General features: G+C 59.3%; 10 protein-coding genes across 10 annotated transcripts; 5 read left to right on the top strand and 5 right to left on the bottom strand.

The window, feature by feature from the left end:
• Positions 1 to 11: 11 nt before the first annotated feature.
• Positions 12 to 1,883, bottom strand: SDRG_08793 (hypothetical protein). The gene has a single exon (XM_008614690.1). It carries the CDS (start codon positions 1,873 to 1,875, stop codon positions 70 to 72), a length of 1,806 nt encoding a protein of 601 aa, XP_008612912.1. The 5' UTR covers positions 1,876 to 1,883; the 3' UTR covers positions 12 to 69.
• Positions 1,884 to 2,669: 786 nt separating this feature from the next.
• On the bottom strand, positions 2,670 to 3,186 carry SDRG_08792 (hypothetical protein; the record flags this gene model as incomplete). Its single annotated transcript, XM_008614689.1, has 4 exons — positions 2,670 to 2,795; positions 2,842 to 2,919; positions 2,973 to 3,016; positions 3,063 to 3,186. The coding sequence occupies 4 exons, from the start codon at positions 3,184 to 3,186 to the stop codon at positions 2,670 to 2,672; spliced, it is 372 nt and encodes a 123-aa protein (XP_008612911.1).
• Positions 3,187 to 3,953: 767 nt separating this feature from the next.
• Positions 3,954 to 5,229, top strand: SDRG_08791 (hypothetical protein; the record flags this gene model as incomplete). Its single annotated transcript, XM_008614688.1, has 5 exons — positions 3,954 to 4,209; positions 4,257 to 4,420; positions 4,466 to 4,953; positions 5,007 to 5,115; positions 5,158 to 5,229. The coding sequence occupies 5 exons, from the start codon at positions 3,954 to 3,956 to the stop codon at positions 5,227 to 5,229; spliced, it is 1,089 nt and encodes a 362-aa protein (XP_008612910.1).
• Positions 5,225 to 6,496, bottom strand: SDRG_08790 (RNA polymerase Rpb3/Rpb11 dimerization domain-containing protein). The gene is made up of 5 exons (XM_008614687.1): positions 5,940 to 6,496; positions 5,809 to 5,890; positions 5,667 to 5,758; positions 5,466 to 5,603; positions 5,225 to 5,416 (listed from the first exon to the last, which is right to left on the bottom strand). The coding sequence occupies exons 1-5, from the start codon at positions 6,441 to 6,443 to the stop codon at positions 5,267 to 5,269; spliced, it is 966 nt and encodes a 321-aa protein (XP_008612909.1). The 5' UTR covers positions 6,444 to 6,496; the 3' UTR covers positions 5,225 to 5,266.
• Positions 6,497 to 7,153: 657 nt separating this feature from the next.
• On the top strand, positions 7,154 to 8,200 carry SDRG_08789 (hypothetical protein). The gene is made up of 2 exons (XM_008614686.1): positions 7,154 to 7,422; positions 7,473 to 8,200. Exons 1-2 carry the CDS (start codon positions 7,201 to 7,203, stop codon positions 8,109 to 8,111), a joined length of 861 nt encoding a protein of 286 aa, XP_008612908.1. The 5' UTR covers positions 7,154 to 7,200; the 3' UTR covers positions 8,112 to 8,200.
• SDRG_08788 (hypothetical protein) lies at positions 8,114 to 9,290 on the bottom strand. The gene is made up of 4 exons (XM_008614685.1): positions 9,042 to 9,290; positions 8,898 to 9,000; positions 8,574 to 8,854; positions 8,114 to 8,527 (listed from the first exon to the last, which is right to left on the bottom strand). Exons 1-4 carry the CDS (start codon positions 9,266 to 9,268, stop codon positions 8,398 to 8,400), a joined length of 741 nt encoding a protein of 246 aa, XP_008612907.1. The 5' UTR covers positions 9,269 to 9,290; the 3' UTR covers positions 8,114 to 8,397.
• A 1,310-nt stretch (positions 9,291 to 10,600) lies between these two features.
• Positions 10,601 to 15,314, top strand: SDRG_08787 (hypothetical protein). Its single transcript, XM_008614684.1, has 3 exons — positions 10,601 to 13,469; positions 13,515 to 13,978; positions 14,026 to 15,314. Exons 1-3 carry the CDS (start codon positions 10,614 to 10,616, stop codon positions 15,263 to 15,265), a joined length of 4,560 nt encoding a protein of 1,519 aa, XP_008612906.1. The 5' UTR covers positions 10,601 to 10,613; the 3' UTR covers positions 15,266 to 15,314.
• Positions 15,315 to 19,648, top strand: SDRG_08786 (hypothetical protein). The gene is made up of 10 exons (XM_008614683.1): positions 15,315 to 15,348; positions 15,396 to 15,449; positions 15,497 to 16,191; positions 16,237 to 16,326; positions 16,374 to 16,562; positions 16,606 to 17,336; positions 17,379 to 17,535; positions 17,578 to 17,952; positions 17,997 to 18,410; positions 18,459 to 19,648. The coding sequence occupies exons 1-10, from the start codon at positions 15,336 to 15,338 to the stop codon at positions 19,620 to 19,622; spliced, it is 3,882 nt and encodes a 1,293-aa protein (XP_008612905.1). The 5' UTR covers positions 15,315 to 15,335; the 3' UTR covers positions 19,623 to 19,648.
• Positions 19,649 to 19,689: 41 nt separating this feature from the next.
• Positions 19,690 to 20,091, top strand: SDRG_08785 (hypothetical protein; the record flags this gene model as incomplete). The annotated part of the gene is made up of 1 exon (XM_008614682.1): positions 19,690 to 20,091. Exon 1 carries the CDS (start codon positions 19,753 to 19,755, stop codon positions 20,089 to 20,091), a length of 339 nt encoding a protein of 112 aa, XP_008612904.1. The 5' UTR covers positions 19,690 to 19,752.
• Positions 20,092 to 20,102: 11 nt separating this feature from the next.
• Positions 20,103 to 20,609, bottom strand: SDRG_08784 (hypothetical protein). Its single transcript, XM_008614681.1, has one exon. The coding sequence runs from the start codon at positions 20,548 to 20,550 to the stop codon at positions 20,104 to 20,106; it is 447 nt and encodes a 148-aa protein (XP_008612903.1). The 5' UTR covers positions 20,551 to 20,609; the 3' UTR covers position 20,103.
• Between the last annotated feature and the right edge of the window lie 598 nt (positions 20,610 to 21,207).

The following is a 21,207-nucleotide window of genomic DNA, read 5'->3' as shown; positions in this document are numbered from 1 at the left end:
ATTCGGTATTTTCACGGCTTTTTCTACCGATTTCCTGGAAAAACACGGTATATTTCAGGTTGAAGTTGCCTACGTCTCGAGGTAGTAGGCAAACGCGTCGTCTTCGGACACGCGGGCCTTTCTGGCCACAAACACAGCAAGCGCAGAGACACACAGACACGACACGAGCAACACCACGCCATATCGCGTCACGCTCGCTTCGTACAGTGACGCGAGCGACGTCGACGTGAATCTTGACACGGAGGTCGCACAACTGCGCAACGCTTGCGCGGTGAGGAGCGTGTAGGCCTTTGGGACCGGGCACACGGCGGACGTTCCGTCGCAAAAGACGTTGCCGTCGCAGACGCCCTGCTTATGGTAGCACAACGAGTGTGCGTCGAGGTACTTGTCGACGCAGGCGCCGTTGCCGTCGCACGTGTCGTCGCCGTCACACGCGCCGCCGGTGGACTTGCCGTTGCACGCCTTGGTCGACGGCGCAAAAGCGTTCTTGGGGCATACGCCTGAGTTGCCCGGGCACACCTCGGGCACATCGCATTCGGACGCCGCGGGCCGGCAGACGGTACCCGCGGGCTTGTATGTCTCGACGCAGCAGCCGCGGCCGTCGCACGTGTCCTTCTCGTTGCAAAGACGGCCGGACGAGAGGCCAATTGACGAGCAGTCGGTACCTTTCTTGGCAAAGCTGTCAGACGGGCAGGCGCCGCTCTTGCCAGAGCACGTCTCGGCCTTATCGCAAACGTTGACGGCCGCGCGACAAACGCCACCAGCGGCGCGGAAGCCATCGATGCAGCAGCCGTCCCCGTCGCAGTAGTCGACGCCATCACAGAGCCCACCCGTGGATTTGCCAATACTCGTGCACACGGTGGTCTTGGGCGCGAATGCATTGCTGGGACAGTTGCCGTTGGAGCCATTGCAGGTCTCGGCGACATCACAGACATTCGCGGCGGCGCGGCACACACTACCCTTAGGCTTGAAGCCATCGACGCACTTGCCATTGCCGTTGCAGTAGTCGACATCGTCACAGTCGCCGCCCGTCGACTTGCCAAGCGACGTACAGGCAGTCGTCTTTGGTGCAAAGGCGTCGGCGGGGCAGACGCCACTCGCACCCGAGCACGTTTCGGCCACGTCGCACACATCGGTCGCGGCCCGGCAGACAGTACCCGTGGGCTTGAAGCTGTCGATACACTTGCCCCTGCCGTTGCAGTAGTCAACGCAGTCGCAGAGACCTCCGGATGACTTGCCAATCGCAGTGCACACGGTGGTCTGTGCTGCAAACTTGTTGGCGGGGCATGCACCGGTTTTGCCAGAGCACGTTTCGGGCACATCGCACACATCGACGGCGGCGCGGCAGACACTACCAGCAGGCCGAAAGCCATCGACGCAGCGGCCTCGCCCATCGCAATAGTCGACGCTATCGCAGAGGCCACCCGACGACGCGCCAATGGACGAGCAGACCGTCTTCTTGGCGGCAAATTGGTCGGTCGGACAAAAGCTGCAGCTGCCATCGCACAGCTCGGGCACGTCGCAGACGTTGGCGGCGGGGCGGCACACGTGCGTAGCGGGCTTGAAGGCGTCATTGCACTGTCCGCTGTCGTCGCAAAAGTCGTTGGCGTCGTCGTCGCAAGAGCCATTGTTCAAGTCGCCCTTGCCCGGACATTTGGTGCCATACGGCTGCTTGTCGTAGACGCACGAGCCGTAGAGACACTTGACGATGTAGCACGGTTTGACGACGCAGTCGGTTAGTTGCGAGCACGCGTTGGAGCCGTAGCCGCCGTAGCCACTGTAGCCGCCGTAGCCGCCATAGCCGCGCTCGCCTCCTTCGCCAGAAGCCAAGACGATGGGTACGAGCGCACTAAGGACGATCGCAATACGGTGCATGGTTGGCAAATTGACAAGTGTCGACGCTCGACGGTGTTTCAACGCGAGGCGAAACGGACCAAGACCATCGCTGGAGTTTCATAACTTCTCGACACGCTCGTGCGGACAAACCTCTCCCTTGCCTCGCCTCGTAGACGTAGATCACACATTCACCAAAGTCCCTAGGGCGTATATTTACGATAGAGCCTCGCCTGCTGCTTGGGTCCATGTCTTATTGACCACGGCTCGTGTGGTCAAGGCGTGTAGAACAACCGCGCTTCAGCCTCAACAAGCACTACGGGGCAAGGTTGCTGGTGAATCCAAATGTAGCTGCACCAACAGCCATTGTGAAACCATCATGATGCGTACAGCAGCACACCTCCTAGCACCGCGCCAGTTTGCCTACGAGGAATGCAGCTCGAGTCGAATAGTAAGAAGGATCGTGACGTTAAAGTTGCGTGCAATTGCATTATAAGATAGTCCAACATGCCAAGTGCACGCAACTTCTCTATGTTTGGTGACATTTACTTTGCACGCGAGGCCACCCACGACTGCACTGCTGCAATCTGGCAACGTGGTTGACGGGGCGTTGGCTATTGGGATTGGTCATCTCAACGCGACTGACGTGACGGTAACGGCGCGGGCGCTGCTCACGCGCTTGCTCGCGACCAAGCGCAAGCGTCAAACATAAGCAAGTCGATTGGAGTAGTGGAGCCAACAATAATATATATATGAACGTGTTTCGCGTTATCTTCATAGTTACTAGTACGTATGCGAAGTCTGTGTGTACTAATAGAGACTAGCAATCTCCTTCTTCATTCGCTCGCCGGGCCGTGGCTGCGCAGGCAGCGGCGCGGGGGCTCGTCTGGCTCTTCTGTCGTCGCCCTACGACGCTTGTGGCCGCGGGTGAGGCCCGTGACGACACGGTCGGTCAAATCTTTCTAACAACAATAATCAAATATATATATACGCTAGCAGTGACGCAACGGACGTGTCGTGCGTAAGACGGAAGTTGGTCTTGAACGGCATACGGTGCGTCTTGCTGAGGACCGCGCGGTGCTCCGTCTTGGACAAGGCACTCGGGTACGACACCGCGAGGTGCAGGTGATATAGTCCACAGCGTTTTCACGCAGCGCAAAACCGTAGTGGAGCAACAGTTGGTCTAGTGCAAGCTATGAAATGTGTACGAGATAGCATTGATGTTGTACGGTTGGGGCGCCGGCCGTATCGGCTGAAGACTTGGTTGCCGCGCTTGTACCCGATGGACGAGTGCCACTCGAGCGTCTTGTTCTCGTACGCATACATGGTGGCGTGGTTGTTGTGGTTGAGCATGTCGGCAAAGGGTACAAGCGACGACCACGGCAGGCACCGGCCTACACTATTGGATTTGGAATAGCTGCCAGAGAAATATCAAATACCGGTACCAAACGAGCGTGTTTCGATCGTCTGCCATGCAAAACGAAAGGTTTCGAATGAAAAACTTGTCGTTAAAGAGCTCCTAAAAACAAATTGTTGCGAGCTGAACTATTGAACGCAGGCGTAAAAGCTGGAGGAGAGCTTACTATCACTAGATCCGTTGACGCCGGCTTCATAAGGTACACAGCGTGCGCTGTGACGAGGCCCGAGCAGTAGTTGTATAAGACGCCGCCTCTCGGCCTGCGTTGCGTGGTTCGATTTCTAGAAAAATGACACGGCGTAAAAGCTGGAGGACAGTTTACCATCACTAGATCTGTTGATGCTTTCAAGCAAATGCGTTGTAATAAAGAGTGGTTGTCCTGTACCAGAGCAAGGTGGTCCCGTACGCACTGTGAAAAGGCAATTCGTTCCGATCCGACCGGGAAGCGCGCCAAAACCGTCATTTATACGATCTGTCAAGTGCGACTTGTCTCCAATAGGTACGTGACATATAGAAGGTAGTATAATTCTAAATCCACAGATCGCACTTAACAAGCGAGCTCGGTCGCGACCCGATTGGTGTATACGTAGCCAATCGGCACCTCAGAAGGATGGCGTGCATTCTTTGCTCCATCTTGACGGTATTTTTAACGAAATGTACGGTATTTTTGTGATCAACACGGCAAGATGCCAGAAAACAAGATATGCAGTGCGGCGGCTGCGCCAAGTCCCAGGACCAGGTCTACCTGCTCTGCGCCAACTGCGCGTCGAGCACGATCCAGCAGAAGCGCACGATGCTGACGGCGCTACGGGCCGACGTCGCTGTGCTCCGCGAGAAGGCTGCGTCGTCGCTCAAGGACGACGCGCCTGGCGAGCCCGACGACGACGACGACATGCTGGCGCAGGACGAGGCGCGTGACGAGGCCGCGCTCCTCACGCTCAAAGGCGCGCTTGACATTGGTATTGCATTCGCTACAGCAACCCATGCATGTCAACAACGTCCTTAGAGCGCATCAAGCTCGCGAAGATGCTGCACATGATGGGGAAGCGCCGCGATCTCCTGGCGCACACCAAAGCGCGGCTTGCCGAGACAATGCCCGCCGACGCGACCGGAACCGACATGGACTTTATCATGCAGGGTCTCCACCGCGTCTCCCGCTGGAACGAGCAGGTTCTCCTTCCACATTCTTGGACATGTTGACGCTTTGCCGTGTAGAACCTCGTGGCCGTGCGGCGTACCAAGGTGCTACAGCTGCTGCAGCTTGTCAAGGTCATTCCTGCCGACAAATCGCCCTTTTTTCGCACGATCATGCACCTTCCGCTGCCCATCTCGGGGCGCTACGAGGGTCTCCCGCCGGACGTGGTCGCTGCCGGCCTCGGCCGCGTCATCCACCTCCTCCTCGTGCTCCCCAAGTACTTGAGCCCGCTCGTGTACCCGTACCCAATGGTGCACAACGGATCCATGTCGACGATCGGCCGCGAAACGAGCGACGAAGGCGCGGGCTGCCACACGTTGTACCCTGACGGCAGCCTTGGCTTTGAGCGCGCGACCCAAATGCTTGAGCACAATGTGCTCTACCTCTGCGTCTCCCAGGGCATGGTGCTCGCCGACTTGCACGTGTCCGACATGCTTGGCAACCTCGTTGCGCTCAGTGAGCACCCAGAGCTCGGTTCGTGTACCGCGCTCGAGTCCGAGCTGCAAGCGTACGTCGGCGGACTGTTCTTATCTGAAGTCTCGAGATGACGTGGTATTGTAGGCTGCGTCAGCAGCAAATGATGGCGACGCCCCGGGTGTCGACCAATGACGCGACGCTCATGGACCACGTATTGCCAACGTATGCCGAGCCGTCACGCACACAGCCACCGGTACGTTGCACCGCCATCGACACTCGTCATGCAGCTCTGTAGGTGCTCACCGCGTCGATGCTCGACTGGAATGTCATCGACCCGCGCGCGGTGCCGACGAAACGCGACATGTAGCCAAAAGAAGAATATATGGAGTGGCACGAGATTGCATCTAGCCGAACGGCGTCATGGGCGCTTGGTGACTGGTCATGCCTTCGTCCTGCGAGAGCTCGAGGCACTGGTGCTTCAGTGACGAGAGCTTGTCCTTGATGATATCGAGCGCGCAAATGACGACCTCTTCCGGCTTGAGCTGGCCCGTTGTCTATCGTGGCACTGGTCATGAGAAGAAATGAGGAGGAACCTGGTCTTGCCTCGACAGAGAAGATAAACTTGTCGGGCGTCATGGTCACCGTCACGGCCGCGTCGTCTTCCGGGTTCTCCAAGTAGCTCTCCGCAAGCTTGACGCACTCGTCGCAGTACATGCAACGCATGTGATCTTCGACTTGGATCTAGGGAACATGGTGAAGTTCGTAAGTTCGTTCCGAGTGCTGCTACATGCATGGATGGCCTACCTGGTCGTACGTATCGTCGATCTCGAAGACACGCGTCGGGCACGACTTGTAGAGCTCGACGCGCTGCTCGTTCGTGTAAGTGCTGAGGACCTCTACAATGCACACCCTATAAGCCTCAAGCGCGCACGATGGCACTGCGTACTCTGGTTGAGCGTAATGATGGGCTCGAACATGTACGTGGCGACAGCGACTGGCGACCACTTGGCGTGCTCCTTGCCGATACCCTAATTGTCGAGATGAGCGCGCCATGTCCATCACGCCTGCGCGCCGTACGAGCTTGGCGAGCGCGTTCAATTTCAAGCGCTGGCCCGGGCCGAGCTTGGCGATGATGACACCCGAGTCTTGTGTGTTGTTGAGTTCCTCTTCCGAGCTAAAGTGCACCGGGTGCACGTACGGGTCGAGCGACCGCAGCGACTGCGACGTCACGGTCTGCATGCCCGACTCGGCGCGCACGTCCAGCTCGAGCTCGACGCTGCAGTGCGGGCAGTGCTCGTCACAGTCGCAGTCGGCCGAGTAGACAAAGCGCTTCTTGAAGCCCTCGAGGCCGCCATCAAAGGCCAGCGGGATCATGCCCAGGCGGTGCGCAAGGAACTCGTCCGTGATGACGCTCGTGTTGATCTCAATGCTCACGAGGTCGATCGCAAGCGTCGGGACCTCGGCGATCATGACGCGCCGGATCGAGTTGGCGACGCTCGTATCCGTCTCGCTGAGCTCGAACTTAATAAAGTCGTCGCGGAGCTCTTGGATGTCGATCTTCGGGAAGCGCGGGTGGGGCATGCTGCTGCTCGTCGTCCGCTCAAATGAGATGATGAATTCGAACACCAGCAACCAAATAATCGGCTTTCATGCCCCGGGGTCCATACGCTCTTTCGCCCCGTGCCCCGGGGTCTTTTTCACACCCATTTCACACTTTGCTTGTAAAAAACACACGCGTGTGTTTTTGGTAGAAAAGCCGTGGTTGAAGTACGCGCTGATTGGCTCTGGCGACGCTTGATCTCTAAATTTTTATTCGGTGGTCAATGCCGAGTCGCAACAAGAGGCCAAGCAGCTGAGGTATATGTAGACTACATTGCACACCCTAACTTAGTAGATCACACCAAGGTACGTCAAGCGCAGCGCTCGATGCCGAAATATTTGCAGCTCGCAGGCGACGAAGCGCGCGATTTCCGGATAATCGTCACAGCCCTAACATTAAAATGGCTCGAGCGAATCGTGGCTGCAAAATCACCGAGAAATCACCGGGGTTGTCGCATGCCAAGATGATGTGATGGTCGCCGGCGCCGAGGCCGGAAGCGCGGCCTTCAAAGCGCAGGCGAGTTGAAGCACTGCAAGGTATACCTTGCCTTGCTGTATGAGTCGTATGGGAGCAGGTATCGGAACACGGAGGCTTGCAGGCTTGCACACGCCAGAGCGCCTTGCCCTTGAGCTCAACGTGATTTTTCACATTTTCCACGGGGCGACACCCGCGACCGCTTTCTGGGCCATCAAATTTAGATCCAGATTCCCTTTGCACGCCTAGGACGCAAGCCGAAGCATGGACCCGCTCGTTGCGCTCGAAGACGTCGACTTTGGTGCGACCGGAACGTTTCCCATGTATCAGTACCGCCAAGCCCAGTTCAACCAGCTCTGCCTTGGCGCCAACTCGACCAACCAGGACGCGACGGGCCTCCGCGTCTACGCCGGCGCCCACGTCCTCGCACGCTTCCTCGGGTCGACACCCTGCCGCGCCCTCTTGCATGACGCACGCCTCGTCGAAGTACGTACTACCAACGGCTCTCTCTGTCTGCCCACTCACACAATGGCTAGCTCGGGTGCGGCACCGGCGCGGTGGGGTCGGTCACTGCCGTCACGGCGTCCGTCAAGAAGCTTCTCGTGACGGACGGCGACGCGCGCGCGGTCGCTCTCGCGCAACGCAACGTGCAACACACGGTGCAGACGGCCAAGCCTGCATTGAACGCGTCCGCGCGTCAGCTGCTGTGGGGGCCTGGGCCGTCGACGGTCGGCGACTTTGACATTGTCATCGGGTGCGAGCTCATGTACTACAAGACGAACCTCGACGCGCTCCTCTCGACGGTCCTTGCGCTCGTGAACAATGCGAACGGACTCTTCCTTCACGCTCACCTCTTCCGGAAAGACGAACACGACGCCGACATGACGGCCTTCTTGAGCAAAGTGGGCTGGGCGACGCTCGCGGCACCCGTGCCGAGCTTTGTGCCGTACGACGAAATGCGGCTGTGGCCCAACTGGCTCAACACGTGCTGCTTGGTCTCTGGCCCGAAGGAGCGGATCGCCGCTCTCGCCAGCGCCCACCCGCAATGGCGTCCGTTCGTTGACGTGGCGACAACCCTCGAGCTCAACGAGCGCGCCGCCGATGCGCAAGAGTCGGCCGAAGCCACCGCGAGTGACACGGACAGCGACGACGTAGTCGGCGGTCTCTTCGGTTAGATCCGAGATCGATAGTGTAGATATAGAGTTTAGAGATAAACAGTCGATTTCTGTGTCACCAAGGCACAGTTGAACTAGCTTGTTCCTGTACATAGCATCCCATCATGCAGCCTGTGGGAATCGAGAGTGAGTTTGTAAGGGAGATGCGATGGGGCAAGTCGGGCTTGACGCATCTCCAGGGTCCGCCTCGGGCATATAGTGCAATGTCAAAGCGCAGAGCTCAATACAGCAACAACGATTCAAGCGTCAACTCATATGCAATTTCGTGGGCAGAACACACTTGGGCCTAGTCGGAGCCGAGGGTGCGGCCCGAGCCCCAGTTGTAGCGCGAGGGCCCCGTCGCCTCGGCGCCCGCGCGCTGCTGGGCCGGCGGCGCACCGTACACGGGACGCGCCGTGGACGGAAAGCAGTTGATCCTAAGGAAAGAGGTCAGACTTTCTATCACAAATATATTGGTAGTACAAGATCTGGGGCGTCTTGAGAAGCGTGATGCCCTTTGTGTTGGGCAGGATCTCGAGGAAGAAGTAGTAGACGTGACCAGCAAAGAGACCCGCGAGCTGCGGCAGTGGGTCGTTGCCAGTGAGGAGCGTGAACGCGATCATCGCCCACGGGAAATAGAGCGCTTCAAACTTGAAGCCCCAAAACGACACCAGTTGCGTCGGGTTCTTGCGGCTCCACATGTACAGGATCATAAAGATCATGGGCTCGCCGAGGAAGATGTAGCCCATGAGAGCGCCCACCACCTAGCGCGCATAAGCCCTCGTCGCTGCTGCGCGGCCATCGTACCCAGAGCACGGACGCGCCGCAGAGCATCATGAACGCAAAGTCGGCCGTGGGTCCGCCGCCGGCGACGAACGGGTCGGCCTCGAGGCGGCTGCCATACTGACCGCTACAGAGACATGAGCGACGAGGCTCTGTGCGATGGCGTACAGCAAGAGGAGGCAAACGAGGAAGTGGAAGCTGAACTTGCCGACGTAGCAAAAGCACGTGACGAGGCGCCAGATATGGAACTTGTAGACGACGAGCTCCAGGTCGAGGTAGATGGAGCGCGGGTTCAGCATACCGAACTGCGTCAAGCACGTGGCCGCAAAGCACGTCGTGAGGTAGAAGCGCGTGACCTGCGGCAGGCCATTGTACCAGGCTTCGGGCGACGACATGGTCGGAGCGAGACAATCGAAAACTAATCGTCGTTTTATTTTATTAAAAATACGCCGCAACCACCGCACACGTGGCAGCATCCGACGCCGACGGCTGGGCGCACGCAACTTTTACGCACCATGCATGGTGCCATCGACAGGATAACATGGTCGAGATACCAACCTACATACACCAATGGTTATGCAATGCAGAAGCTTGTACGACGCCAACGGACTGTGGGCAATCTGACTGGAACGACTTGGTGGTATGCTCGTGTTCCGTGCTGCTGAAAACTGTGCCTACCAGGCGCAGTGCAACAATGCCATTCATCTGGACTTGGCGCCCGCCACCGCCACCATGCGATGCCTTACTAAGACCTCTTCGAGACGCGTACATTTTGGTGCTGGCGAGGGTGCGATCGTGTTAGGCCTGTGCTTGGTGTCTCTTGGCCAGTGCGTGCGTGGTCATGGCAAGGATTCCGGTTGTCGTATTTTGTATCCACCAATCATATCGTAGACCTAGCCCTATCCTAAGAACTTTGGGCGATTTAAGCAGGATGCCGAGCGATTTCGAGCACGATAGCTGCAGCATTCAACTCCCCGCTTCATAGTCTACTAGAATCTGTCGAAATCTCATCGACGAATTTTTTTTTGAAAATGGCGACCGCCGCCCGAGACATCCGGGCGCACGCGGAGAGCCATGCATTTTCACGTCTCAGCCAACCAATCATTTGATTGGCTATATAATGTGAAAATATAGCCAATCCCGTGCCGACATTGACGCGATCTTGGAGAGGCCTGGGCTTTAGCGAGGATGGCATGGTCGTGGACATGGCGATGATCCAGCGCCAGCTCGGGCTGCTGAGCTCGCTTGGCATACTCCAAGGCGACAACACCATCGACCGCCCTTCTTCGTTGAAAGCCCTCGTGGCATCACCGCCGTTGACGACGACGACTGCTGGATCACCACACGAGCATGTAACTTTCGTAGCGCCTCTCGTCGTCGCCAAGTATGCCACCGACAGCTCCGCCGACCGTCGCACCTGTACGCCCATGGCGTGCATGGCTAGAGGTCGTAGCCCGAGTTAGGCGAAAGCGTCATGGTAGTAGCAATGACAAAACGCATCGTTGGTGGTACCTACCCTCTGCGCGAGCTCCTATCGCCGTTGGCAGCGCAATGCTGCCGCACTGTCGGCGCTGCTTGCGATCGCCGACCGGTCGCTTGACGCGCGCGATCTTTCGTCCCATTTAAAAAGCGTCCATGAGCAGCATACAATAGCTACAATCATTGTTATCTCGGTTCTACTATAGCTGTTGAATAATAATAATAATAATACCATACAAGTATGTCAGTGCCATCGCGCCGATGGAGTCGAAGCGGCGCAAGGGATGCCGGGGCACGAGCCTCATGGACGTGCTCAAGGCCCATGGCATGCGCGTCGTCGATGGCACCAAACTCAATATGGTCAACAAGGCCATCGACGTCATCGGGCCCGTCGTGGCGTCCGTCGCGCGCACGACCACGTGCGTGTACCTGAGCCAGAACAACCTGGCGTCGCTCGCCGGCCTCGAGCAGTTTGGCCACCTCAAGATGCTCTCGCTTGGGAGCAACGCCATTGCGCGCTTTGACGAGCTCGCGCATATCTCGTCGCCGCATCTCAAGACGCTGTACCTCGTCGGCAACCCGATTTGCGAGTCGCCCAACTACCGTCCGCGCGTGCTGCAGCTGCTCCCGACGCTCTCGGTGCTCGACACGCTCGATATATCGACTAAAGAGCGCCAGGTCTCTTCTTTTCTGATCGCCCAGGACGCGTCGCTGCGGCAGCTTTTGGCCGAGAACCACGGCGCCATCACACGCCTCGAGTGGCTCGTCCAGCGCATTGCGTTGCACAAGGAGTTTTACTTGGTCGTCTATGGCTCGTCGTCGCTGCCACCGCTCGAGTCGATGGCCGTCAACGTCGACCTGCTCCTCCGGCTCTGGAGCCACGACGCACCGGCGGCGCACGACGCGACGACCGAGGGCCAATTAGAGCGCATGGTGGTCCGCGCCTACGAGAAGCTCCAGCAGTACCCGCTTCGAAAAGCTAAATTGCTACTGCAAAAGCTCGGGCCCGCGGCCAAGGAGAAGCTGAAATCGCTGGCGACGCCGGCCGCACCGTCGTGGGAAGATGCGTATGCGAGCGTCCTCGCCGTCCAGCAAAACACGATCGCCAAGCTCCGAGGCCTCTGTGAGCGCAACCGGCGCGACCTCATGGACGCCATCAAGTCGCTGCTCGTGCGGGCGCCGACGCTTCGTCCCACCCGTACGGCAGACACCACGCGTGTCGTCCACTCCGACTCGGAGCGTCTTGCAGCTGCACCCTCGGCAAAGGGACATCGCCAAGACGGGCTCGAGGACGGTATGCTGGGCGACGACGAGTGGAAGCGATCGCGGCGCCGGTTGCCGCCGTCCGGCGCGCGCTGCGGCGACTTTACCGACATGACGCTGAGCGAAGCCGTCAACAAATTTGAGTTTCGGCACCTCGACTCGATCGCGCAGGTGAAAGCCCAGCGCCAGCTCAGCCCCACGCGGCGTCATCGATTGAAAATGCCGGCCAAAGCAAGCGACCACGTCGACGACGACCAACTCGAAGACCGCGAGGCTGTGCTGCGGCTTCAGATGCAGCTCATGGAACAGTCGCTGCACGAGCGCGACGCACGGACGCAGAGCCAGGAGCGCGAGCGTGCGCTGGAGATCCAACTACTCGAGTACGAGCATCAGATTCGGCGGCTGCGCGACATGGCGGCGCCCAGCGAACCATTGCAGCGACCTGCGATCTTATTGCCGGAAGAAACAGTTGCGGCATCCACTCGGCCTCGCGCAGCGCCATTCGGTATAAAGTTGAGCCATTTGGCCGAGGAGGCAGCGAGCGCTCGCCCAAATGCCGTTGTGTGCGCTTCGAACGCCAGTCCTTCCTTGATGCCATCGGCAACGCAAGGAACCGCGAGGACATCATCACCCTACACGAACACGGCTTCGGCAACCGCGCCCTCTACGACCGTGATGTCCCACGGATGCTTATCGCAGTTAGAACCTCCCGTCGACGATGCAAGCGTTGAAGACTCGAACGAATGCGAGCGCTCGCCCGAGACACCGTCCGTTCCACCGACGAGACGAGCCAAGCCTTTGGCAGACCGCAGTGGGATTCCCATCAACACCCGAAGCAACCTGCATCCATATGCAGCGAGCCGCCTCTCAGACGACGACGACGGTCCGGATGCTGGTCTCCGAAGGACAAGCACTGCGTCGAGCGCCCGCACGGCCCACCTACCTCCTAGTAAGGTCAGTAAGTGCAGCTACGGTCGTGCTGCGACGCCGCCACCGCCTCCAGTGGCCATCGACCCGTGGCACCCTCGCGAGTCGGTATATAGAGAGAGTGAATACGGCAGCCCCCCGGCGCCGCGGACGACAATGTTCTTGGCCGACATGACACCCGCACCGCGCTTGTATCCGACGCACTACCGGCATTCTATCGCCCCCTCCATCGCGTCGCCAACACACAAAACATCGCGTCTCTGGCAGACTAAACTTCAGCGGCTGCTGCAAGGCTGGCACCAATGGTGTCGACGTCGACAGCGCGCGGATGCGCTCACAGCTCGCTCCGTCGCGGTCCGTGCCCAGCGCGCCTTTGCAGCGTGGCAGACGCATGCGGCGACGCAGCGACGTGCAGCACGCTACGCGCAGCAGCACCTTTCGCGTGTCGCAGCTGCTTGCTTTGAGCGCTGGGCCAACATTGGTCGGTTTAGCGCCATCACAAAATTTGCGTCGACTCGTCGCGCTAACGGTCGTGTGCGCCGTCTCTTTCAAAGCTGGCAAACGCTGGCAACTCAACGGGCATTCGTGCGGCGCGCGCAAGCCGCGTCCCGTCTCCAGGCCGAACGGCAGTGCGTCCGGGCATGTTTCGGCGCATGGCGCCACGTCGCGCGGGGGCACTTTTTACAGCGTCGCCACCGCCGGTCCCTCCAGCGCAGCCGCGACCGGCTCGTGCTCTACAAGAATTTCCACCAGTTGCACCTTTTTGCCCAAAGCCAAAGGCGCCCGCGGATTGACATCGAGCGCTCGTTGCTCTCCCGTCGAGCGCAACGCACGCGAGCGGTGACCTTTGGTGCGTGGCGGCAGCTGCAGCGCGCAATCACGATGGCCAAGAGCATGCGGCGGCAGGCGCACTGGCGCCTCTGGCAGGTACGCTGCGCCGACGTTGCTGCTGGACAATGATGGACGACGTAGCGGTGCCATGCCAATGCACTGGCGGCGGGACAGCGGCGTTGCAAGGCCAATCGCTTCTGCCTTCGGAAAATCGTCGCGCACTGGGCAGCCACGAGTGCAGGCGCGCGCGATGCAAGCCGCGGGTCGCAGATTGCACTTCGCCATGCGACGACACACTGTATGAAGCGAACGTGGCGCTGCTGGGTGCTCTACAAGACAAGGCGGAGAAAATATGTCCTTGGGTATCTCAAGGCATACAAACACTATAGCACCAAATGGTTGCGCAAGGTGTGGCGGGTCTGGGGCGCAGAAGCTGTGCTGCACCTGCGCCACCGACGCGCGCACAAGCAGGCGCAGCTCCGCAAGGTGTTTTTCGGGCTCCGCCACGCCGTCTTTCTCGCGCGTGAGATGCGACGCCGCGACAAGAACCTGCTCAAGCTGGAAGCGCGCATGCAGCTGTGGACGGCCGCAAGCCTTTGGCACCGGTTGCTTACCACGTATGGCACCGAGTAAGATGACGACAACGACGTAGGTGGCGGCGGTGGGCAAGCCTGCAAGGCCGCACGAAACGACTGTTGGCGCTGCTTGCATATCAGTCGCATGGGCGTCTACGAACGAGGTGCTGGTCGCACTGGGTTCTCCGGCACGCCATGATGCGCAGTGCGCAAATGGTCGCTCTCGAAGACATGACGCGCGACGCGCAAGACGCACAGGACGCGGCCGCCGACACTGTGAGCACGCTTCGCTCGACTAATGAAGCACTCCAAGCACAGATAGCGTCGCTAGAAACCAAGCTAGCGACCAAAGACGCGGCTGTCGCCGACGCGTATACGCTGTGTGCGGAGAAGGACGCTGCGATCGCAACTCTGCGTGGTGAGGTGGCCACCACCCAAGGGCAAGTGGAAGAGAATGAGACACTTTTGCGACTCCAGGCACAAGCCCACGCCCGCGACCGCGCCGAGATGGACGCGGCCGTGCAGGTCCACGTGCAAGACGTCGAGCGGCTCCAGCGCATGCTGCTGGACGTTAAACACGAGCTCTTGGCGACCTCGACGCAGCTCGAGCGCGAAAAAGACCTGGCGCGCCGCCAAGTTGAACAGCTAGCGCAGCAAGCGCGACATACCGCAGCACTCGAGGACCAGCTGGCGACAACTGAAGCCGCGGCGCAGTCCAATGAGCACCTTCTCGCGACCGAGCGCGCCGAGCGGCAGGACGCGGCCGTGCGCTGCCACGAGTACGAACGGCGCCTTGCGCAGACGTGCCGCGACATCCACACGCGCGAAGAAGATGCCGAGCGCGAGCTCCTGCACGCGCGCGACGCCGCGTATGCGAGTGACCAGCAGCGCGTGGCTGTCGAAGCCCGCAACGCCGAGCTGCTCAAGCTCCTCCACGAAAAGAATGCGCACGTCGCCGCGCTCTCATCCCAAGTCGAGAGCCTCCGCAGCAGCGAGGCGACCAAAGTGACGTCGCTTCTTCAAGACGTCCAGGCCACGATCGCGATGCCGCCGATGCTGAGTCGAAGCAACCAAGAAGTTGCGCTCGATACAGAGTTGGCGGCCCTCGACGTGCACACGAAGAGCATTCACGATGACATTCGGTCGCTCCAAGACCGCTTACTGCAGCGACTGCACCAGGCACCGCTGCACCCGGCGCCACCACATGCCACCATGACGCCGCCCAAGCCCAAGCGGCGCGTCAAGCCCAAGACGCCGTTGGCGCCAGCGCGCAGTAGCCCCAAGCCGCCGTCATCGGTGTCAAAGAGACTCTACTAGTGCCCAAGTTAGTCGATAAGCGCGTCTATAAGCGTTTCTTGTACAGATAACGGCACGGAAAGGCGGGGCGATGGAGCCACGAGGTACGTGGCGATGACGAATGCACCGCGATGCTATCGGCGCGTCATAGAGCCGCGGCTGCGGGTCATCCCCGAGGCCTCGACGCGCAGCATCCTTCAGTTTGGTACATGGCGCTTCTCGTTTTTCGGTTAGCTCACATGGATTATGCAGATACCAAGTGGGGGGCGATTCCCCCCGCAGAGCTCGAGATCATTCGCATGAAGAAGGAGTCGCAGTCCATGTTTGCAAAGCGGCAGGGCGCTCCGACGTTGCCCCACAGTCTTGGCGACGTGCCGCTCTTTGCGCCCACCGAGCACCTCGAAGACGAAGCCGTCAAGACGCACGACCCGGGCGCCGTCGAGGCGTGGGTCAACGCCCACCTCTTACGCGGTGCTATCCAGTTGATCCCGCTCTCGGGCTCGTACGTGGCCGAAGACGCAACTAGCGATGCAAAGAAGCAAGCGCTATTGTACCAGAGCAAACTCGAGTACAACGACATTCAAACGATATTTTCCGCGCCCGACAAAAGCCCACTCGAAGGCGCGGGCATCGACTCGGGCTCGCTGCTCCGGCTCGGCATGCCCAAGGCGATCGTGGACCGTATATTCCGCGGTCTTTTCGTCTATTCGAGCGGCTTTCACACGCTCATTCACGAGATTGGCCGGCACTGCCCGGCGTACGCCGAGTCGCACATTGCGGCCAACATTTGGCTCACGTTTCTACACTTGCTGGAAAAGTGCGAAGACGGACGGTACGAAATGGCGATGCTCAAGTTCAACCACGCGACCGCGGTCTGGAAGCAGAATGCGATCCGCGAGTACGAGCTCCAGACGTCGACATTGCAAGCGGCCATTGTCACGGCCCAAGTTTGTCCTTTCTTTCCGACGTGGTACATTGAAACAAAAGTGTAGGCAGAGACGCACGCCGAGCGAGCAATCGTGGCCGAGCGTGTCGCGGAAGTGAGCAGTCGGGACGCGACCATTGCCGCCTTGCGAGACGAGGTACTCGACTCTCTCATCGTGGATACAAAAGTCATGTTCTCGGACAGGTGCAAGCGGCGCGAGAGGCCACGGCGGCGTCCGACGACCTCGTGCGCCTTGCCAACCTTGAGATTCTCGAGCTCGAAAACACCGTTGCCGCGACACGCGAGGAGCTCGCGAACACGAGCCAGTCGCTGCACATCGCATTGGCCGAAAAGTCCAATCTCCAAGTCGAGTTGACGGGCTATCTTCACGAAGTAGGCTTAGTCTCGGTGATCCAGAAGACTATGAGACATGTAGCTCCAAAACGTCGACGATTACAAGGCCAAAGTCGACGAACACAAGACGCGCGCGGCCGACCGCATGCGCGAGCTCCAAGCCGCCAACCAAGCGATCAAGGACGAACTCGACCTTGCCAAGAGCGAGATTAAAGCGGGCTCACTCGAGCGGCTCAAGCACCACGCGGCCCGAGAGGTCCTCGCGCTCAGCAACGAAAAGCTCGAAGCCAGAGTTGCGTCGCTCTCTGCCGAGCTCCATACAACGACCATTGCCCTCGCGGCCAAGACAAGTGCGCTCGAAGAAGCCGACGCGACCGTTCTCTCGCTGAAAAACGTCATGGAGAAGGACCGTGGCGCGTGCGCGTCTCTGACCGCCGACGTGGCGGCGCTCACGCTCCAAGTGGGGCAGCAAAAGCGCGATTATATGGTGCTCGAAGCCCAAGCGCAGCTGCTCTTGATGGAGAAGAAGAACAACCACATGCGCGAAGGCGACCGGCTCCGCATCGAGAGGCTCCTCAACAAAAAGGTCGAGCTCGAAAAAGACATTGAGACGATGCGCGCCGAGCGTGAGAAGAGCCAAGAACACCTCTGGAACGTCCGCGCGACGCTCGAGTCGGTCGAAAACGACTTGCAGCTCGCCAAGCGCGCGTTCGCGACGAGCCAGACGTCACTGCAGCAGCTCGATAAAGTCAACGACCAGCTCCGGAGTCAAATAGCCGAGATGGAGCGCAACGTCGAGCGCATGACCATTGGGTATGCAAGTTGGACCAATGTTGTCCATCAGTGGTTGTGTAGGTTTAACGCGATGAAAGACCGGTGCAAGGTTGTGGAGGACGGCGCGAAAGAGTCGGTCAACAAAGTGGAGCTCGAGCTCAAGGTGGCCATGTCTCAAATGCGCGAAATGGCGTATATGCGCCGCGAGAACGAAGCCCAGATCAACGACCTCTCCAAGGCACAAGTATCAAGTTGATACAAATCACTCACGCGACCGTAGACGATCGAGGCCAATCACATGGAAGTCAAGATCCTCCATCAACGCCTCGAGCAGCAAGAGAAAATCATTCGCAACATGACGGTCGAGCGAGACGCACTCGTGCGAGAGAAGCGCGTGCTCCAACTCGAGTCCAACGCGAGCCAATTGGTTATGTCGCAGCTCAACACATCCACGGCCGGGCTCATGGACCGCATTCGAAAGCATGAAGTTACGTTTGACGAGGCCATCGTCGAGCTCAAGGGTCACTACGAGCACGCGTTTGCCTTGGGCAACGGCCATCTCGAGGCGTCGCTTGGGATCGGCGACGTGCAGCACGTGTCGCTGCCGAGCAAGTCGGCGGCCGACGTTATGCACAAGAGCGTCGTCGCCGTCATGGTCACTCTGCCCCTTGGTCTTCCAAATGAGTGACTTTTGTTTAGGCGCTGATGGACATGCGCCATGAGAACCCGGCCTTCTCGACGACCAAACGGCGCCACTCGCTCAAAGGCCATGAGCTCAAAGTGCAGTGCGAGTACCGCATCGTCGAGCTCGGGCACGAGATTACGCGGCGCGAGGCCGAGCGACTCGAGCTCTTGCGGCAGATCGCCCGGCGCGACGCACGCATTCTCGAGGAGAAGCAGCGCACGCAGTGTGAGATTGGCGTTGGCAAGATGCATGCCGAACGCAGCCTCTTGGTGCTCGAGGACTTTGCAGCGCGCTTGCTGCGCTTCCGCGCGTACGAGCAAGCGACGACGCGCAAGATCATGGATCAAGAATTCGAGCTGTACCAGTACAAGCACCGTGTCGCCAACCTGCGCGACCGCGTCGCATCGCTCAAGCTCATGCTCGATCAAGTCGCGCAAAGGAACATCTACTATGAGTTCTTATATATGTGTTCGTAGAGCGGTATGGCCGAAGAGGATGCCAGCGGGTACCTCACCATCGAGAAAGTCCGCTTCATGACTCGCGTCGACGAAGCGGTCCAAGCGGTCGAAGACATGGCCGACGGCAGCGTGCAGACGTATCCGCCGCGGCGGTCACCGATCAAAGAGCGCGCCAAGCTGCATGGCATGGACTTTTCGGCGCCCGAGAGCGTCCTCACCAACATCACGTCGCTGATCCCGGACGAGGAGCTCGACCACCATTTTTTCTCGTTAACGCACCACAGTCGCGACGCAACGACCGAGTACGCGCAGGGGCACTTGCTCCGGCGCAGCATCGCGCGGACCAAAGGCGCGGTCCTTCCAAAGCTCACGCAAGCGTCGCTCGAGAAAGCGCCGGCCCGCGCGCCGTTTGTGCGGACGAACGTGGTCGCTGACTACGAGACGCAGTTTGGTCTCCACGCTCGGATAGCGATGGGTGCGATCGGCCCCTTTGCTGTCTCCCGGCCCGTCTCCAACCCCGAAGATCGCAGCGAGCTCGGCGACGATTTTGGGCCCTTCGCGTCCTTTACACGGGACATTTCCGAGCACGACTATAGCTCGCCCAACTTGACATCGCCGCGCGCGCCAAATAGCCTGCCGACGCGCGTCGTGGGGGGTGGCGGGCGGCTGCAGTCGATCCCGAAAAAGAAGAGTCCGGTGCCGCCGCCCATGCGCCCGCCACAGCGAAATCCTAAAGCCCACGCAGTGCGGCGCGCGCGCCCGACGCGGCACGACATGTCGCAAATTATCAATGTACCAAGTGACGCAGTCGAGTACGACGTGGCCGTGCTGGACGCGCTCCAGACGCAGCAGCCCGTGTACCGGCACATGGACGGCAACGGACTCCAGTACCATCTCGATCCCGCATATCTGCAACCGGACGACGACGACGACGACGGCGGCAACCGCCTGGACGACTATTTTACAACGAATGACGACGGGATGCTGGTGGCGCGCGTCGAGACGCTGCCCAGTAACCACGTTCCAACGTTGCTCGAGCAGCGTATCAAGGCCCACCACCAAGCCACTGCGTCGGACGGACCGCATGCCGGCTGGGACCTCCGCGGCAACAACCACGTGCTTCAAATGCACGGCGAGAGCACACCGCTGCCGCCCGTCTTGTACCCACTGACAAAAGGCTAACGAAGAGCCAGGCGTTTTATTTGCTATTGTCTCCTGAGTTAGCTGCTTGAAAAAGCGTAGAATGGGACGGGGCCACCGATGCCTTTACATCACGGCGAGAAAACGACACTCGATCGACCCACGCACTACGATGCTGCATACGTCAACGCTCGTGCTCCTTGCGCTCGTACCGCTCCGCCTCGTGCTGGCCGACGCTACGTGTTACGAAGGCGCCAAGATGGCTTTGCACGCGCACTGCTATGGCGTCATGATCAACATGAACTTCGATGCTATCATCCTGGAGAAGCGCAATATGCAAGGGGGTGATCTCCTCGGGCAGCTGAACGCCTGCTGCGATGCATGCGCTTCGGCACCGTCCTGCACCAGCTTTACAATCACCGACAGTATCTGCCACCTCCAAAATGCGACAGTGAGCCCGACACCGCTGCTCGGCGCGGTCGTTGGGCGCTACAAGGTAGTCAAGTCGTAGAAAGAGCGCAAGCTAATCTTTTTGGTTAATGATGTCTTGGATCTCTTGACGACGCTTGGCGCGGCGCGCCTCGATGCGCTCGGCGACGTTCTCGAAGCGGAAGACGTTGGTGACGGCGGACGGAATGGCGTCGGCGAGGCCCGAGCCAAAGGCGCCCCACTGGCGCTCTTCGTCGGTCCAGGCCTCGGGGCGCGACTGGCGCACGCTGCCCTCGGCAAATTGCTCGGGAAACTCAAAGCGAAAGTACGCCATGATGCTCACGGCGGCGAGGCTCGTGCCCGTGATGACCGAGAGCCCGACGCCGGCCCAGTTGATCTTGCGGGCCATGCTGGAAATGCGACGAAGGACCACGATTGGTAGATATGCCGCCAAGTTTTGGCGAATCACGGCGCGGTGTGTTGCGTGACCGCGGACGACGCCAGTAGTAGTCGAAGCTGTCCCTTGGATGTCGTGGCGCATGAGGCTCTGACAATGTCCACGTATGAGCTTTTAGATATCGTTTACATAGAAGATGTACGCTACATTTCCCGTCGCAAGCTTTGACGGACGAGGGTTGCGCGGAAGATCATTCGGTGTCACTTGACGGTGTCGCCGTGATTCGCGCAAATGCCTCCTGAATCGGCCAATCACGGCACGTGTGCGCACACTAATCATGGCACACATGCTCACACTATATCCGTAAAACATGAGATAGCGTGCGCTCCAATCTTTGAAAGCAGATTTCTCGAGCTAAACACCAGCACCGTCGACGCGACGTAGCGTTTCGTGCTCTCCAAATGAGTCTCTATCACGGTGCCAAGTATGGGCAATGCCATTTTCAAACGTCATTTGGCCGCCGATCGCCTTGGAATCGGCAGCGCACCCCGCTGGTCGACATGGATTGGTCAAAAAGGTCGTTTTTCGCCTCTTTCCTACAACGTGATTGGCCAATAAGTAGAATTGTGATCAAACGGCGAATATAGACGACAGCAGAGCGAGTCTCACTGCACCCTCTCTAAGCCTACTAGAAATACGAGCAAAATTTGTATTGATTCATAGGGTAGTAGAGAACTAGTACGCTAGTAGGATGTTATGGCATAGCCCAGCACTGACATCGAGGCAACAGCCCTCATCGCT

This window comes from Saprolegnia diclina, assembly GCF_000281045.1.
Source record: "Saprolegnia diclina VS20 unplaced genomic scaffold supercont1.27, whole genome shotgun sequence".
Lineage (NCBI taxonomy): Eukaryota > Oomycota > Saprolegniomycetes > Saprolegniales > Saprolegniaceae > Saprolegnia > Saprolegnia diclina.
This window is presented reverse-complemented; position numbering and strand designations above follow the sequence as displayed.

Bases quoted from the DNA above. Each gene is read 5' to 3' on its own strand.
- SDRG_08784 (XM_008614681.1), bottom strand. From the start codon at position 20,550: ATGCGCCACGACATCCAAGGGACAGCTTCGACTACTACTGGCGTCGTC.
- SDRG_08793 (XM_008614690.1), bottom strand. From the start codon at position 1,875: ATGCACCGTATTGCGATCGTCCTTAGTGCGCTCGTACCCATCGTCTTG.
- SDRG_08789 (XM_008614686.1), top strand. From the start codon at position 7,201: ATGGACCCGCTCGTTGCGCTCGAAGACGTCGACTTTGGTGCGACCGGA. The intron at 7,423-7,472 runs GTACGTACTACC...CACAATGGCTAG, and splicing joins ATGACGCACGCCTCGTCGAA to CTCGGGTGCGGCACCGGCGC.
- SDRG_08786 (XM_008614683.1), top strand. The intron at 17,536-17,577 runs GCACAAGTATCA...ACGCGACCGTAG, and splicing joins AGATCAACGACCTCTCCAAG to ACGATCGAGGCCAATCACAT. The intron at 18,411-18,458 runs GTCGCGCAAAGG...ATGTGTTCGTAG, and splicing joins TCAAGCTCATGCTCGATCAA to AGCGGTATGGCCGAAGAGGA.
- SDRG_08788 (XM_008614685.1), bottom strand. From the start codon at position 9,268: ATGTCGTCGCCCGAAGCCTGGTACAATGGCCTGCCGCAGGTCACGCGC. The intron at 9,001-9,041 runs GTACGCCATCGC...ATGTCTCTGTAG, and splicing joins CTCGTTTGCCTCCTCTTGCT to CGGTCAGTATGGCAGCCGCC. The intron at 8,855-8,897 runs GTACGATGGCCG...TATGCGCGCTAG, and splicing joins GCGGCGCGTCCGTGCTCTGG to GTGGTGGGCGCTCTCATGGG.
- SDRG_08790 (XM_008614687.1), bottom strand. From the start codon at position 6,443: ATGCCCCACCCGCGCTTCCCGAAGATCGACATCCAAGAGCTCCGCGAC. The intron at 5,891-5,939 runs GTACGGCGCGCA...CTCGACAATTAG, and splicing joins TGAACGCGCTCGCCAAGCTC to GGTATCGGCAAGGAGCACGC. The intron at 5,759-5,808 runs GTACGCAGTGCC...TGTGCATTGTAG, and splicing joins CATCATTACGCTCAACCAGA to AGGTCCTCAGCACTTACACG.
- SDRG_08787 (XM_008614684.1), top strand. From the start codon at position 10,614: ATGGAGTCGAAGCGGCGCAAGGGATGCCGGGGCACGAGCCTCATGGAC. The intron at 13,470-13,514 runs GTACGCTGCGCC...TGGACGACGTAG, and splicing joins CGCACTGGCGCCTCTGGCAG to CGGTGCCATGCCAATGCACT. The intron at 13,979-14,025 runs GTTGCTTACCAC...ACAACGACGTAG, and splicing joins GCCGCAAGCCTTTGGCACCG to GTGGCGGCGGTGGGCAAGCC.